The sequence below is a fragment of the Pseudorasbora parva genome, chromosome 7, assembly GCF_024679245.1.
Source record: "Pseudorasbora parva isolate DD20220531a chromosome 7, ASM2467924v1, whole genome shotgun sequence".
Classification (NCBI taxonomy): domain Eukaryota; kingdom Metazoa; phylum Chordata; class Actinopteri; order Cypriniformes; family Gobionidae; genus Pseudorasbora; species Pseudorasbora parva.
This window is the reverse complement of record NC_090178.1, coordinates 51,311,943-51,330,383: the sequence shown is the minus strand read 5'-3', so window position 1 is coordinate 51,330,383 and position 18,441 is coordinate 51,311,943. Positions and strand designations below refer to the sequence as shown.

Sequence of the window (18,441 nt, the reverse complement as noted above, 5' to 3'; positions counted from 1 at the left end):
TCAAACATAAATGCAATAATTTGATCAGAAATTATTATATACATTTTATATATAAAAAGTCTTCCACATAAACCTGTATTTAAATTTTACAAAAATGTAACAAAAAAAAGTTAAGGGTTAGTTACTTTCAGATTCAAATAGATGGTTGGGTTAGGTATGGGGACAACTTACCGTTAAAGGAGACTTTCAGGTCCAAATCTCTGGAAAAAGAAGAAAGAAGAATGTGACGTGCTAAAGATGTATAGATATTCTTATGCCTCTCCCTGATTGGGTAACGGTAGTACAAGACAAAAACATTCAAACTGATCTAATATGTATAACATTAGCTTCATGGAGCGTACACACATAACGTTACACGCCGGTGGAGCGACGGACTAACGGCAGTTCGCGGTTAAACTAGTCTGCCCGTAACGTTACACTTAACGGCGGTTCGCGGTTAAACTAGTCTGCCCATACGTCTACACACACACACACACACAGATAAGAACGGCGTTTGACGGTTAGCTAGCACTAACTCCGGTTCGCGGTTAAACTACGTTAGTCTGCCCATATAAACACATAATTAATTAACACAATACGTATATGGACCAGAGTCAGGCACACTCAACATTTATTTAGGAATTTTCTAGTTATAAAATGTGACTTCAAAAACTTTGCTTACCGTCTGAGCTGTTATGCCCAAATTCAGTCGAATCGGTCCAGGTCAGAACCTGCGAGGCTGACGATGACGACACAGACCCACTTCGCGCACGCGCAAGCAGGTGTTGTGTGGAACCGTCAGAGCCTATTGGCCTTTGTGTGATGGACAGTCGCCGTCCTCCAATCAAGCCATACATCTTGTATTCGTGTGTGTGTGTGTGTGTCCGTCCATGTGTGTCTATATATATATATATGTGTGTGTGTGTGTGTGTGTATGTTTGTGTGTTATTTTTTTAATTTTAAGCGGTCTGTTAATTTTTTTTCCAGAGCTGTGTATGATATATATATAGCTCTGGAAGAAAAATTAAGAGACCACTTAATATAAAAATTAACTTAATATATACAACTTAATATATAAAAATTAAAATGCACCAGAATGCAGGAAATCACATCTACAAAATGTAAAATTGTATGGGGGAAATGTATATCCCCAGACCCCCACACAAACAGCCCCACATATAATATTTTCACCAGCCGCCACTGCATATATTGTTCTTGTATGGAATGACTACCCAAAATGATCAATCGGAGTTGCTGTCAAAGTAAGCCATAAGATGTAGAAAGTGCTCAACAAACGTTTAATTCAGAGTTGATATTTCAACGTTGTATCATTATTCATGTATCAACTCTTTTTCAACAGTTAATTGATCAGCATTGTTTGGACGTTGTTCCAACGTTATTTTTTCTACTGATATATTTCAACAAAAATGTTAAAAGTCATGGTTGTAAAAATAATGTTGATTTAACGTACAACTCAAAACTTGTTGATATTTCTATGTTGAATTCTTAGTGAGTTAACAACACCAATTCAACTATTTGGTGTTCAACGTTGTTTTGACGTTGAAACAATGTTTTTTCATAAACTGACATTATTTCAACTACATTTAAACGTTTAATGTCAGTTGAATGCCAGCTGGGAATAATCAGTAACGGGCGATAAAAGCTATTATTGTCACTTTTGGCTGACTAAACAGCTGATGATCAGGGCCGATGGTATCCTGTCAATCAAAAGGGTGCTGAAAAACAAGCCAGACTGCAACTCATACTCGTGTGTGTGTGTGTGTGTGAAGAAAAGGTCTCATGATTAATGTAGGGCAAGTTAACGCAATGGGATACAAGCAGCGGAAGTGATCTCTTGCGTGTATATCTCGTCGCCATATTGTGTATATCGATGGCATGGGGATGGCTAATGCACAGTGTTGAATTTGAGATAAAAACTTGTTTTGTTTCTTAAGACATCAATGTGTCTCCACGAGCCACAGGATTTAATATGGATTCGTATGTTTGTTTGTTTTTCACTCTCATAGAAATACACCCCATTGACATGCATTATACGAGCAACGGCTGAGTTAAAATCTTCATTTGTGTTCTCCTGAAGAAACAAACACACCGACATCTCGGACGCCCTGAGGGGTAAGCAGATAAACATCACATTTCTGGGTGAACTATCCCTTTAATAGTTAAAATAGCTACGTAAAAGCAGCTCTATTTGACCCTATCACCTGTAGTTCAAGCCAGGTCTGCAGTTTATCCCCACACTAAGCATTATTGAACTAAACATGTCTCATTTCAAGTGCAGTCTCTTCCACTTGTACAGTTATATCTCAAAAAACATGCACGAATATCAAGATGTATGTTTAAGATTATAAAGGTAAATTTATCGAAATCGGTATCATGACTCATGTAATCACTCACTCCAAGTTTTAATCATGTCAATAATACAGCTGGAGAATAATAGGCCACTTCACATTATATTTAGCCTAACGTTACCTCAGGAAACTCATCCGATGTTCAGTTTGTGAGTTCTATAGAGGAGTTAGCTTGCTGCTAATTATATATGAATGCTTGAATAATGAAAACAAGTGCTTATGCAAAAGGCCTTATATGTGCAATTAATTTGTATACAAACATTACAGCTTTTAATTTGGGTGTTAATATAATACATTTGTTATTAGTTGCAACCAATATTATTGTGTACCAAATGAGAACCCATCACAGGAAAAATTCAGCATTTTTACATTTTCAAAAAAACATCATTTAGTATGTTTATAAATCCATTTACATTGTGCGGACCCTCAGGATTTTATTACATTGTGGGGACACAATGGAATATAAGCAAGCACCCCCCCCCACCCCCCACCCCACACACACACACACACACACACACACACACACACACACACACACACACACACCAGCATCAATGTCTTGACGGTGAAGCCAGAGCAGAGAGACTCAGTGAAGGACCTGATCTAACCTGACCTAGCTCAGAGTCAGAAGATATTCTGGTTGCAGACATTCTAGATAGTAAATACATTTAGCAAATCTAGGCACACAACAAATTCAACGCTCATTAATAATTCAAAAACATGTTTATTTAGGCAGCTCCTTCCACAACATGTCATTCTAATTTGATATTCTTCATTTAATATATGCAGCAGTATTTTCATTCATTAAAGACATTATTATTTATACATTAGTATGACAAACCAATTCACTCCATTTTTATAAAAACAAAAAAACAAGAAATCAAGCAATTCTCTCTTGGCATCAGTATAAAGTGATCATGCAGTTTTATCCAAAATAAATCAGGAAATTGTGTTAAACTATTTTAATAGTCCATTAAAATGGGCAGCATTTTTTAACTTAGTAAAGATGTCAGATAGTGGGTACAGCACTATTCAGACTGTGTGTTCCCTTATTTGTTCCAGAAAGGGCTCAGTCCTCCTTCACATTATTGTTGGAATGCCGCTCAAGTCTTTCAGGCTTGAAGCCTCTGGGTTTGCTGGGCAGGAGGAGCACAGCCAGAATGCTGATGAGATGCACATGAAAGTACATCGATCTGAAGGACAGAGAAACCAACAGATAAACAATAACAGCAGAAACAACATCCTGAAAGTGATAGCATCCAGAAACATTAAAAAGAGAATACAAGAGAAACCTTCTAAAATGGTTACACTATACATTTAGATCATTTTGCACTTTCAGGATATTTCTCTCTAGAAGAATTGTTGAGAAACACGTTTTTCCACAGAAGATAAGAAAAGCTAGAAATACAAATATGCTAATTAACTTAATTCAGTGTCTATTTACTCCACCAGTGTCTGATTGAGGCGGACAAAACTGCAGAAGAAACCTGATATCAGGGTCAGTGTGTGGAGAGTAAGGCGAGTGGCATTCGTATTAATGTGACCAAACCGAGTTTACTGAATATGCCTTTATCTAGGATGACCATATTTTGATTAACGAAAACCAGGACAATCTGCCCGGCAATAAGATCCTCAAATGATACTCGAAGTTTATTTAAAGATTCCTTATTAATTTCAATACATTTAAAGTATGCCCCCTTTTGACCTTTATCTGAACTCATTTAGTACTTGAAAAGTAGAAAGTATTAATTAGTAGTGGCTAATTGGTGTTTAATAGTGGGGAAAAAGTGTTTATTGGGTATGGTTAGGGTCAGTGTAGCCTCAGTCGTTCACCCACGGACATTTGGCTGAATGTCTGATGCATATGGCACGTTTATCTGGAAATACTTCAGGAGTTTCACAATTGTCATCTGACATTGACATTGAATTCTAAAAGATGTCCACAACACGTCTGTGTTGCGTTCTTTAACGGTCTGCCTGGAAACAAACTCCCTGATGCCAAACTCCCTCGTGGAAGAAGAACACCATCGTGTTTACAACCCTGACAATGAGCGCTTTCCAGGATCAACTAAATGCTTTTTTTTTTATGATCCTCTCTCTCTCTCTCTCTCTCTCTCTCTCTCTCTCTCTCTCTCTCTCTCTCTCTCTCTCTCTCTCTCTCTCTCCTCTGTCATTTCCTTATTGACGTACACACTCTCTCATTTGGTCATTATTCACCTCAGCTGTGCCTCTTTGGCGATTAGCCGTTGCTTGATCTCTCTCACCTGATGCCTTTTTCCCTCTCATTAATGTCTCTATCCCCCCCCCCACGCTTTTTACTAGTCTTTGCCTGAGTATTGCATTTTCCTGCATGTAAGAATGTTTGTTTACCTTGTGTCTCTGTCTTAGTCCTGTCGTGTTGGAGGCTGATTTATATTAGGGGAACTCCTCTAAGCCGGAGGAGGCTACCTCTCGCGGCTACCTCTCCCTAGGAAGGGCCTGACCGCTCTCACTCCATGTCTCACGGAGTCTTCTCTCGCCTCCTTTGTTACCCCCAGGCTGACTGCGGTTGCGCTGTCTACTAGCCAATACCTGAGTTTGAACCTTGTTCTACGACTACTACCCTGAGTTGCTTTAAAGACTTTATTTGTATTTTATTGAACTCTCTGGCTAGCCTGGTTCATTGCGCTTTTTTACGCAATGCAAAGTTGTGTTCTCTCTCCAACCCACTACGTATGCCAGAGATAAGACCCGCATAGTGTTCGTCATTTCTCTCCTCTCAGTGGGGAAGAGCTGTTTGGGAGTCGGAGGCGAAGTGTGTCCAGCAATTCTTTCTCTTCAAGGAGGAGATGATCCGAGTGTTTGACCGTTCTATCTATGGTGAGGAAGCCTCCTGCCTTCTGTCTTCGCTGCGCCAAGGTAAGTGTTCTGTGGCAGACTTTTCCATCGAATTCCGCACCCTGGCCACCACCTGCGGCTGGAACGAGCCCGCGCTGCTAGCATGCTTTCTGGAGGGGCTCGACACCCAGGTCAAGGATGAGATACTGGCAAGGGAGGTCCCCACTCGCCTGGATCCACTGATAGAGCTAGCAATACGCATTGAGAGACGTTTTGACCTTTGTTACAGAGCCCGGGGAATGGATGTGGCTCTTCTTTCTTCAGCGACAGCTGCCACACCAACATCTTCTTCCACGGCCCTTGATTCCGAACCCATGCAGCTGGGCGGCATTCACATTTTGGCTAAGGAGCGGGAACGAAGAGTAGTAAATTGCCTGAGTAGTAAATTGTGTCACTGTGTCCGATAAAATCCGGGGCTCGCCAGTAAGGGGAGAACTACTGGCGAGCGTGACTTCCCCGGTCTCTCCTCCTAGCTCCTGCACAACTTTTGAGGTTCGCCTTTGCTGGCCGGCATTTTCCGTCTCCTGTAGAGCCCTCATTGACTCTGGTGTGGAGGGAAGCTTCATCGACGAACGGTGGGCCCAGCAGCAAGGTATTCCCCTAAAGGAGTTAGATGAAACCACACTCCTTTTTGCTTTTGATGGCAGTTCACTTCCGGGGGTTAAACGAGAGACTTCCCCTTTGACGCTCACGGTCTCCGGTAATCACAGTGAGACCATCTCCTTTTAAATTTTTCGTTCCCCTTATTTTCCTTTGGACTTAGGCCACCCCCTCAGATAAATTGGGTTAAGGGTTCTGTATTGTCTTGGAATGTGTCGTGTCATGTGGATTGTTTAACCTCTGCCCTTCCTACTGTGTCCTCTGTCTCTGTTTTTCAGGAAGAACCGTGGGATCTGTCGGGGGTCAAGAACTGGGGGATTTAGCTGAGTGCCTAGACGCGGGTACTATCGTGCCGTCCATGTCCCTTGCCGCTTATGTCATCAGCTTTTGAAATCCTGCAGGGAGCAAGGATCTTTACCAAACTCTGCATAAAGTAGGGAGATGAATGGAAGACCGTGTTTAATACTCCCCTGGGGCACTTTGAGTATCGGGTCCTTCCGTTCGGACTGATCAACGCTGCTGCTGTTATTCAAGCATTAGTTAATGATGTTCTCCGGGACATGCTCAATGTCTCTGTTTTCGTTTACCTTGACGACATTCTTATTTTTTCTCCCTCTCCCCAGGTGCACCTCCAGCATGTCCGCCGCATTCTTTAATGCCTGCTCGAGAATACGTTTTTCGTTAAGGCCGAGAAGTGCAAATTCCATACTCAGTCGGTTTCCTTTTTGGGCTCGATTATCTTGCCAGACGGGGTTAGTATGGACCCTGAGAAGGTGAGAGCTGTCACTGATTGGCCGGTACCAGATTCCCGCACTGCACTTCAGCAGTTCCTGGGGTTTGCACATTTTTATCGACGCTTTATCTGTAGTTTCAGTCAGATCGTCCCCCCCCATTAATGGCCTAGCCCTCTTCTAAGACCCGTTTTTGATGGTCAGAAGTCGCACAGGTCGCGTTTGATCAGCTTAAAGCCTTGTTCACCTCCACGCCAATCCTATTGTTCCCGGATGTCTCTAGGCAGTTTATCGGTGAGGTTGATGCGTCTGAGGTGGGCGTGGGGGCTATCCTTTACCAATGTTCTCCTACCGATAGCCAGGTTCATCCCTGCGCTTTCTTCTCACACAAGTTGTCTTCCTCGGAGCGCAATTATGATGTGGGTGACCGCGAACTTCTCGCCATTTGCCTTGCTCTAGAGGACTCGCGTCAGTGGCTAGAGGAAGTGGCCGTCCCGTTCATTGTGTGGACAGACCACAGAAATCTCGAATATATCCAATCGGCGAAGAGGCTGAATGTGCGTTAGGCCCGTTGGGCATTATTTTTTACTCGTTTTGATTTTACTATTTAGTTTCATTGGGGTACTAAGAATGTAAAACCTGACTGTTGTCTCGCCTTTTTGATTTCTCGGAGGGTATGAATTTTCAGGCTCCAACAGGAGAACGCCCAACAGCCTGCTCCGCCGGGAGGTCCAGAAGGGCGCCTCTATGTGCCGCCTCGTCATCGCCTGGCCCTTCTGGACTTGGCTCACTCCTCACCGGGCTCTGGACACCCAGGCAGGAGAAGGACCCTCTCGCTCCTTCGCCACTGCTACTGGTGGCCCGCCATGCCTCCGGACGTCTCCCGATTCGTCAAGGATGTTCAGTCCCCGCCATTGCCAACACCCCTAGGAGACTCCCCGAGGGAAAGCTGGTCCCTCTTCCGATCCTCGAGCATCCCTGGAGCCATCTGGGGATCGATTTCATGACCGACCTGCCATCATTCCAAGGATTCACCTGTATCTTGGTCGTTGTCGACCGATTTCAATTTCGAAATCCTGCAAACTCATCCCCTTCAAAGGTTTACCTACCTTGTTGGAAACTGTGGAGGCACCTTCACCTTCCTCCCACCTACAGAATATCTTCTACCTTCATTTCATGTTTCACTGCTCAAGCCCTTCACTGAACCTATCCCTTCTTCACCCACAGATTCTGGTGATGGTGCCATACCTCCTCCTCCTACCATTGACGAGGACCCATCTGTCTACCGGGTGAGAGCCATCCTCGTCTCGCAGCAACAAATGTAAGAAAAATTAATTAGGTTAATTGTCTGAATGTGCTCCTCCCGATAAATAAAATAAAACAATTTAAAGTAGTCTTAGTTTTATTTATTTGTTTATGTTAATGGGTCCCATTAGCTTGAAAGTCTATGCAATCAGCATTCATGGTTGCCATTCTAAAATGTTACATTGCAACTACAACAACAACATTACATGATAGTAGATAAAATATACATAAATTACATAAATACATCCAAACATACATAAATTCTGGTTTTGAAAGTAGTCTTACATGCATGAATTAGACCAATTTTTAAACATAGAAAACATAATGATTATGTGTAATAAACCATAATGTATGATGATTTACTCACCTTAGTTAATGTTTTAATTAAGGCGTTGTTCATCCATGAAGTCATGAATGAAAGACTTTGAATTCCTGTTAGTTCCTGATGATTCATGAGATATAAATGCATGTAGTAATGCATAAGTCATGCAGTAATTAATAGATGAATTCATGATAATTCATGTACCCTTACCATAAAGTTTTACCAGCAGGTCTTGATGGTTGCGCCTTAATGGCCCATCCAGACCTGGTTCTCGGACCAGATGCTCCTTGTGACAGCCCATTTCTGGCAGATTCCCCTGAGGAGAACATTTCTTTCTCAGGGACGGGGCACCATATTGCAACCGGAGGACTTAAGTTGCCAATCTGTGGGCAGCAGTGGATCATGGGTTTATGTAGGTTGTTTACAAACCAAAATGTTGGTGGTTCAATCCCCGGTTCCACCTGACCAAGTGTCGAGGTGTCCATGAGCAAGACACAGAACCCCAGCTGCTCCTGACAAGCTGCATGAGCCTTACATGGCTGACATCGCCGGTGTATGAATGGGTGAATGCGAGGCAAAAATGTAAAGCACTTTGGATGGCCATAGGTCTGTTGAAAGCGCTATATACATGCAGTCCATTTACCTCTGGTGGTAGACACCATTATTCAAGCCAGAGCTTCATCTATTAAGTGAGCTTATGCTTTGAAGAGGAGTCTTTTCACTGAGTGGAGCCAAATGGACAGCAGGTTCCTCGGAAAGCACGATCATCAGGTTCCCGAGAGATCCCAAACACTATCCAATCGCTATCCCAAATACCAACTCATGCCTCATCCCCTCCTGGGATCTCTCTCTAGTCCTTTTGGGACTGCAGGGAGCTCCCTTTGAGCAATTATATAAAGCAGGAATTAAAAGAAACGGTGTCATTGTTCAGCTGAAGTCAGTTCAGAGTTTATTCAGTTAGTTTCAATAACTGTGTATCGATCATCAAATATTCAATGAGTTAAATTTAGCTATAAAGCAGTTCTGCAGGAAACATTGATGTCATTGTCCAGCTCAGCTCATCTCAGTTCTCATCCAATATGTCAGTGCAGTCAAATCAACAATATTGCTGAATATTTAGTGTCCCCAAACAAAGCAAGCCAGCAAGCCAGAGGCCATCAGGAGACATAATGGAGAAAACGATATCCTTGAGAGAAACCAGGCTCAGTCAGGGGGTCCTGTTCTCCTCCGGCCAAACTAACCAACATGGTGTGGGTTGACCACCAGAAATAACACCTTCAGAAAGTGTAACCTCTGTAGAGGTAATCACAATCTGAACAAACAATCAGACTAAAGCTCAAAAAATGGGTGAGCTTTCCACTTAAGACTCGCCAAAAAAAATTATATTAATATCGCTGAAATATGTCTCTCTTTGATCACCTCAGCTTTCACCATTACACTCGAGCATCTCTCCAATTCCATCAAAACTTGTATCCAGATACACTTTCAATGGAGAAGCCAATGCAAACACAAGGCTCTTAGACTTTCACCTAACAAAGGTTTTACAATCAACCAATGACCCATAGTTACCATGAAGCTTTAAATGAAAGGGTTCATGATATGAGAAATCAAATCTAGATGTTCTGATGTATAAAAGCTCTTTGTAACATTAAAACATCCTGCAAGGATCATAGCTTAAAATGTCCTCATCATTATAAACAAAGCATTCTCATTTGTTTATCTAATCGTGGTAGAAAATAGCACCAAGGGCCCTTGGGTTTGCTATAGCCCTGTGTGTTGTCAATCTGGGCCTCTTTATACATTTATAATGAACAATAATCATATGTATTTTCATTTGAGCTACAGCGGAGAGGAAAATCACTTTGCTGTTTTATGTACTGCTGTTCTGTGGCAGGCGTGAGATGCCAAAACCAGAAGTCGGACTTACTTCTGCATCAATGGACATGTGGAATACAAAGTCTATAAACAGTTCCTCGTGTCATCTGTAACTAACATTAGTTCTGGCAGGTCACATCAGTCAAGCTCGCATCAGCTGACGTCTACCTAGAGTAATATCAAGCCTATTAAATCTGCAGTTGATTTATGTTGGTTCTGTTCGGTTTACCCTAAGGCCTCTATTGTCCCTGCTCTTACCCATGCTAGGCTGCCAAGAACAGAACCATACCACTTATTCCAAACTATATGCTAACATTCAACCATCCTGGATGCAACAGAACAAATTGTATATGTTAGCCTGATAACACCTTTCCTTCTTTATGGGAAGTTCTTGCTTAAAACAAGTGACCAGACTTAATGCTGTATGTCTGACTACAAAAATCTCCTAACTGAGCTTTACCTGTAAAACTGCAGGGTGGGCTCGACGGCCAGCAGAAGGAAAGGCATCACAGTGTAGCAGATTGCCATCTGAGTGGCAGCCCAGGTCACAACATCATAGAAGATCTTCAGTTGACGAGAAAACAGAAAATACTGCCGGAAGTTTCTGCGCACCTGATTACATCAAACAAAAGGCAACAGTGAGTGAGTGGCAGAGAACGATCAGCTATAAAGTGATTCATGCAAATGTGTGACACCGCCATGTGTTTTGTGCAGCCTGATCTCATTGGAAAAACAAACCTGTGGTAACGTTTTTGCAAACCCCAAAATACGTACCAATAGGTGCATATCGCGACAGTTTCAAAATGAAATGTCCACTGGGGGCACTAAACAGATGTGTGTGAATCTGGCATGTTTTGTTGCGTTGTTTTTTTAACGCACACACACACTTAATCCTAAACCGACTGATAGTGTTAACAACAGCGAATGTGACAAAAATAAGACTGTATCATGTCATTTTAGCTTGTATTTTAAACTCGTCTTTTATCATGACTCGTTTCTTAAGGGATTTGTTCCTGAGCTTTCAGCATCGCAAGCACAAATCTGTACCAGCTGAGCTATCGAGCAAGCTTGGTGTGTAAGAAACGCCGAACATATGGAGCTGGTTAAGTGACGCAAACTGTATTCGTTTACAAATCATGGACTATGGTAAAAAAATAAAAAAAAACACGATAAAAAATACTTGCTGTTTTACTGCCTCTAGTGGTCATTTCTGCTGGAAACTGCAGTGATATGCACCTATTGGTACATATTTTGTGGTTTGCAAAACGTTGCCTCAGGTACATTTTGCCAATGAGACCAGGTTGATTTTGTGAGGAGAAATGGAAAAAGACTTTGTTCAAAAGTTTAAAAAAAATCCCTTATAGGCACAATACACTGGTAAGAAGACAAGCAGGAAAATACAATTGTTTTGTAAAATCCTATTTATTTTGATGAATTATCTGGTCAACACCTTGTATTTACAGAAAGCATCTAATCTGACCCCTCTTCCTCCACTTTCATGGGAATGGCATTTGGGAAGGTGTTGTGTTTTTGAGCTTCTCACTTGTAATAGCAGGTGGAAACATGGCCTAAAAGAAACAACGCTAATATCTTCACTACATTTTTTCAGGAGATTGACAGAAGAGCAACTGCTTTTTGAAATAATATAGCTTTTCCAGTTACAAGCTGCTGTTAAAGGGTTAGTTCACCCAGAACTGTAAATTCTGTCATTCGTTCCTAATGTTGTTTCAAACCCGTCAGATCTTCGCTCATCTTCAGACACAGATGAAGATATTTATGATGAGCTCTCTGACCCCTCCGTAGACAGCAATGGACACTTTAAAGGGCCAGAAAGTCATTCATTGGGAGCCAGCGGTGAGCTCCGGCAGTGAGAGCGGCAAGGCGTGGGCGATTTAGGTGTCGATGAGAGTTGAAATCAGCTCAACTTCTTGATTGGAATTAATGTTCCAAAAGCTTTGGAACCGTGGAAAATAGTGAACAGTCACGGATATGGACCATATGTGGTCAAGACTGTGCAAGGGTAGGTGGTCAAGGCCCAACCAATTCTTGTCCCTTTATTTGATGAAACTGGATTAATGTCAGTGATGGCCAATCGCATCTCTATGGAGAATCTTCAAGATCTTCTTATCAGGCAATATAATCATGACTTTCCTGAAAAGGATTATGAAGAGAAAAGATAAATGTCAGCTGAAGATAAAATATTAATGAACATAGCAACAACTTCATTGAAACTCAAAGATGGGCATTATCACTTACCCCTACTGTTTCGTGATAAAGATGCAACCTTGCCTAACAACTATGAATTGACAGCACAACGTACACATAATCTTGGAAAAAGATTCAAGAAAGATCCTGCTTATGCAACTGAGTATAGTGTGTTCATGGAGGATGTGCTGAGGAAGGGATACACAGTAAAGGTACAACAAGAACAACTCCAAAGAAATTATGGTCATGTATGGTATATACCACATCATGGGGTTTACCACAAGAAGAAGGAAAAACTTTGAGTTGTTTTTGATTGTTCTCCTTCATTCAAAGGCAAAGCTCTAAACTCTGAACTTCTGCAAGGTCCTGACCTGACCAACCCACTTCTTGGTGTTTTGCTTAGATTCAGAAAGGAAAGAATCTCAATAAGGGTGGACATCGAAGCCATGTACTATCAGGTTACAAAATCATCATTGTGAATTTCTTCGATTGCTGTGGTGGCCACAAGGGGATGTCAACCAACCACTGGAAATCTACAGGATGAATGTTCATCTTTTTGGTGCAGTATCCTCTCCAAGCATTGCCAACTTTGCCTTAAAGCAAACATGAATTGATAATTCTGAACGATAGAGCTCACAAGCCATTGGTACAATTAATCATAGTTTTTACATTAATGATTGTCTCAAATCTGTGGCTTCCGTGGAAGAAGCAATTAAGCTCCTTAAAGACCTCAGGGAAGCATGCGCCCTAGGAGGATTTACTTTGAGCAAATGGGTGAGCAACAGCTTTGAAGCCCTTGAGACCATTCCAGAAAGTTACAGAGCCCCTCTTGTGAAACAGCTGGACTTAGACAGAGAAAAGCCTCCTCTTGAGAGGGCACTTGGAATCCAGTGGAATATTCAAAAGGATGTCTTTACTTCCAGGTAGCTGTTATTAACAGAGCTCCCACAAGACAAACAATCCTTTCTTTAGTCAATTCCATCTATGACCCTCTAGGTGTTTTATATCCCTGTTTGTTCTCAATGCAAAGCAAATCCTGCAAAGGCTCTGCCATGAGAAGTATAGGTGGTATCCAATGAAATGATGAGACCATGGCAAAGATGGATTGCAGAGTTAGACCAGCTGAGCATATTTGAAGTGGACAGGTGGATAAAGCCTGAAAATATTGGTAGTGTAAAGACTGCTGAATTACATCACGTTTGTGATGTGAGCGAGCTAGCGAATGGGACGGTAAGTTACCTCCAACTTAGAGACAGTGTCAAAAATGGTCACATCATCTTTGTATTGGGAAAAGCCAGAGTAGTCCCACTGAAAGGGATGACTGTTCCTAGACTTGAGCTTGCAGCAGCAACCCTGGCTGTGAAGGTGGACAGAATGCTGCAAAAGGAACTTCACATGGAACTGGAAGATTCTACTTTTTTGACAGACAGTACTGTGGTACTGAAGTATATCCATAACCAAACAAAACGATTTGATGTAGCCAACAGAATCACAATGATACATAACCTCTCACAAGTACATCAGTGGTGGCACGTATGTTCTGGAGACATCCCGGCAGATGACAGCTCATGTGGTCTAAAGATAGAATCCCTCCTGAATTCCACCAGATGGCTGAATGGTCTTCAGTTCCAGTTAAAGGAGGTATCTGAGTGGCCTGAGGTACCAGAAGATCTCAGTTACATCTCACCAAAGGATACTGAGGTAAGAAGGGAGATCTCCGTGAACTGCTTAAACCTGCAGAACAACGCAACTACAACAATAATTGAACATTATTCTTCATGGAGAAAACTATTGAGAGCTTTTGCATGGTGGCTAAGGCTCAAATGACTCTTGATGCTTCGAAATAAGAAAGACAAAGGTCTTATTGTAGATTCCAAGTGGAAAGTTGTGCAACAAGGATTAACTCCAGAGGATTTGGATGAAGCTGAGAAGTCCATCATTAGCTATAAACAACAGCACTACTTTGACTTAGCGATTACATTCTTGAGACAAGATAAACCCATCAAATCAAACAGCTTCATACACAAACTGGATCCAATCATTGATTAGGGCATTTTGAGGATGGGAGGAAGGCTAAGTAAAGCAGCCATGCCAGTGAGTCTAAAGAACCCAATTATCCTACCCAAAGGTTCACACATATCCAAAATGATCCTGCATAATATTCATCAAAAAGTTGGACACTCAGGAAGAAATCACATGCTCTCAAGATTAGGTCAGAGGTTCTGGTTACCATCTGCCAATTCCTCTGCAAGAAAGATAATAAAGTCTTGTGTATTTTGCAGATGAATGCAGACTAAAAGTGGAGAACAAAAAATGGCTGACCTACCAGACGAACGCATCGCTCCTGATCTACCACCTTTCTCACATGTAGGTATTGACTACTTTGGACCTATAGAAGTCAAAAGAGGTTGCTCTCATGTGAAGAGATGGGGAGTGATATACACCTGCCTGGCGCCGAGCCATTCATCTTGAAGTAGCAAGCACACTTTACACAGACTCTTGTATCAATGCTATTCGACGGTTTTTATGTCGCAGAGGACCAATACTGACCATCAGGACTGATCGTGATTAGAGGCGACCTTGAACCAAATAGACCATCACAAAATTCAAGATGCATTGCTGAGAGATCATGTCAGGTAGATATTTAATCCACCATTTGCAGCCCACTTCGGAGGAGTGTGGGAGAGGTTAATCAAGCTAGTTAAAAAAATACTGCTTTCTGCCCTAAAATAATAGACATTGGACGATATGTTGCAAACAGCTTTGTGTGAAGTCGAATGCATTCTCAATGACCGGCCCATCATAACTGTATCAGATGACACAAATGATCTTGAACCCCTTACACCAAATCACCTTCTGCAGTTGAATTCCAAACCCTCTTGCCACCTGGACTCTTCAATAAGGATGACTTGTATGCTAGAAAGTGATGGAAACAGGTGCAATACCTTGCAGACCTTTTCTGGCAACGATGGACCACTGAATATCTTTCATTGATGCAACAACAGCAAAAATGGGTCAATACTAAGTTAAACTTCAAGGTGAATGACATAGTAGTCATAAACCCTATTTGGACGGGATTAGATTCACATGGGGACGTGAGGGTAAAGTAATTTTACCTCAGGACATCTGTAATATTAATGGCCAATTCGAACAGGATAAGACATCTCAGTAAAACTAGCAGAAGTGGGAGGAGTAACTCGCTTTACACACCACAGTAACCTCCTTGACATCATGTGTGTATAACGCTACTGTTATCACGTGAGCAAACACAACATGAGCGCCAGTCTGAACACCGTCTCCTATATAATATGTGTTTTAATAAACAGTTAGGTCCAGTTTAACGATTCTGATTGGATTGTGTTGGTAATAGACACTTTCCTAAAGCTAAAATAAGTGTTGTTGTGCCTCTAAAAAGTGCTTTTGATCTTCTTCATGCGCTTTTTTAACTTTTAAACAGGAAATGACGGAATTTGACCATACATTTTACAGTGGGTCTATTTGAACGGGATTAGTATTACCCGACGTAATTTTTCATTGTCCGTAATGATTACTGAGATGGCACATTTGGACGGGACTAAAATCACTGAGAATCTCTGGTAATAATTACTTTACCCCCACCTCCCCATGTTAATCTAATCCAGTCTGGGTCTAATCCAGTTAATCTAATCCAGAACTCATGGCCCTTAGGTTGTGTGATGAAGACCCTGCCAGGTTCCAAAGGCCTTGTCCGCAGTGGTGAAGACTAAAACTGCTATTCTACAAAAGCCCTTTTACCAAACTCTGCTTGCTTCTGGAAGCTGAAGAATCAGCTCAAGAGGCTGACAATGCAATGTCAGCCATTCTATAATCTGTTTGATAAGCATGCGTTCACATAAACTGACAGACCTGTACATACTATTGCATGCTCACACACCAGAACATATCTTTATAAACATGGACTTTTCAATATCGCACCACATATACACCCATTGGACTCTTTATCTCCTTCCCTATGGACAGTGCATTATACACATGTATGACACAGACTTTGGAGGGATTCTTTGGAATTGTAACAAAAAAATAAGAAATAAGAAATTACAATGTTTTGAGAACTATAAATGGAGTACAATATAAATGTTTTGTTTTGATAAATTGAAAATATGGCAAGACTGAAGTAGTCATATGTGTATTGGCTCCGTTAAAAATATTGTTAAGTAATTGTTCTGCTTTGGGCATTAACAATTAGGGGCCAGGATGTAGGTGTTACGTGTAGATTTATCAAGGATGAAGATTTGGGGATGGGCACCCTGAAGTCCTGGGGGCTGGGACCTGGCTGGCTGGGGACCTTTAGGGTGAGGCCATGGCGGGTCAGGGGCCTTGGGAGACCATGATGGGTCAGGGGCCTTGGGAGACCATGGCGGGTCAGGGGCCTTGGGAGACCATGGCGGGTCCAGGGCCTTGGGAGGCCATGGTGGGTCCGGGGGCCTTGGGAGACCATGGCGGGTCCGGGGCCTTGGGAGACCATGATGGGTCAGGGGCCTTTGGAGACCATGGCGGGTCAGGGGCCTTGGGAGACCATGGCGGGTCCGGGGCCTTGGGAGGCCATGGCGGGTCCGGGGCCTTGGGAGGCCATGGTGGGTCCGGGGCCTTGGGAGGCCATGGCGGGTCCGGAGCCTTGGGAGGCCATGTCGGGTCTCGAGCCTTGGCTAGGGTTGGAGGTTTGGCCTAGGCTGGACGCTTGGCCTGGTGTCCCACCCATCTGAACTGGGCTGAACTGAACTGTAAACATCTTAAGTTATGGCTGACATTCTCACAACACAAACTCAGACTCTTACTCGCACCATACACACCCACCCCGATCCCATCCCCCCCTCCATCCGTCTGCCTCCTTCCCTCAATTCCTCCCTTACCCAAACCAAACAAAAAATCCCATCACGTGACCACGTGTGCTGTGTTATGTTATGTTGTGTTTCTTTTATGTACGTATGCTATGCTTTGCAAAATCTGCATTTATTTTCTTCGGAGAGCGCGTGGCAGCGCCGCAATTGGCTGCAGCCCGGAGGCTTACTCCAAACGTAATTTCGTTGCTGTGTACTTGTACATTTGTAATGACAATAAACTTCTATTCTATTCTATCTGTTTCCCACCCATGGGCCTATAGCTTTATTTACAATAAACTGGTCTTTACAAGAACCATCTAACACTTATCTAAACGTGGCGAACATCGAGGGACATCAATGGTGCTAACATCAAGACCTCACAAAGACATAGTGAAAACTAGGAACTTAAATACAAACACTGATGACAGACTAACGAGGGGGAACAGGTGACACAGATGACAAGACACAGCTGACAATACTTAATACACGCGGGGACAGACTGTGGCGGGAAAACTAGAACAAAGGAACATGTGACAAAACTGAAACCAGGAAGTACATGAGGAAACACAACAGACGAAGACTAGACTGTGACAGGAGGAGCCATATTTGGAATTGTGTGCACTACTAGAGAAAAAAAAAGAGTAGTTTGTGTGTGTGAGAGAGAGACTCACAGTTCGAGCTGCTAGGGTGATGGGTATAGCAGTGATGGATGTGAAGTAGTATCCTGGGTAAACTCCATGCCAGATGGATGACAGCACAAATGTGAGTGGCATGCGGTAACACGGTGCTCGATCATAACAGACACTGCAGCATAACAGATGAAAGCATGTGACAAATGGCACTGAACAGATACATGCTAATACACATACATTAGATACCTATTTACAGTATAATAACATTATATCATAACTGTATTATTTTTGGAGCAGGGTCACTATGAACTGGCAATGTATGGGAAGTTGTGTAAAAATAAAAAACTTTAACAACTTATTAGATATGAGAGAATAGATGAGACAGGAAACAAGGATATGTTGACAACTATTGTGTTTTAAACAAGGAGTTTTCAAACTGCTGCTGGATTTCATGGAGTTGTTTAAAACGATACATTTATAACTATTATTATGAAATAAGTATTTAATACTTTAATTTCCATTCATTTAATTCAGTGGATGAGACAAGTACAAATATGAACAACAAAACTCACAACTTCCTGTTGTGCTAAGTAAAACGTTTCTCTTCAAGTCACTTCAGTGTAATTAGTTAAGTCTATGGGTAACTCGGCCCAGGAGTAATTCTCTCTGAAACCAGTCCAAGATCCC

The 18,441-nt window shown here is 42.2% G+C and overlaps 1 protein-coding gene across 1 annotated transcript in view; it reads right to left on the bottom strand.

Annotated features, from left to right (window-relative positions):
* Positions 1–3,094: 3,094 nt before the first annotated feature.
* Positions 3,095–18,441, bottom strand: part of LOC137083960 (lysophospholipid acyltransferase 1-like) — a 54,260-nt gene continuing 38,913 nt past the window's right edge. The window contains exons 12-14 of the mRNA XM_067449892.1: positions 17,794–17,926; positions 10,519–10,670; positions 3,095–3,541 (exon numbers count right to left, since the gene is read on the bottom strand). Coding sequence (XP_067305993.1) covers positions 3,418–3,541; positions 10,519–10,670; positions 17,794–17,926 — 409 coding nt within the window. The 3' untranslated portion in view covers positions 3,095–3,417. The remainder of the gene's footprint in view (positions 3,542–10,518; positions 10,671–17,793; positions 17,927–18,441) is intronic.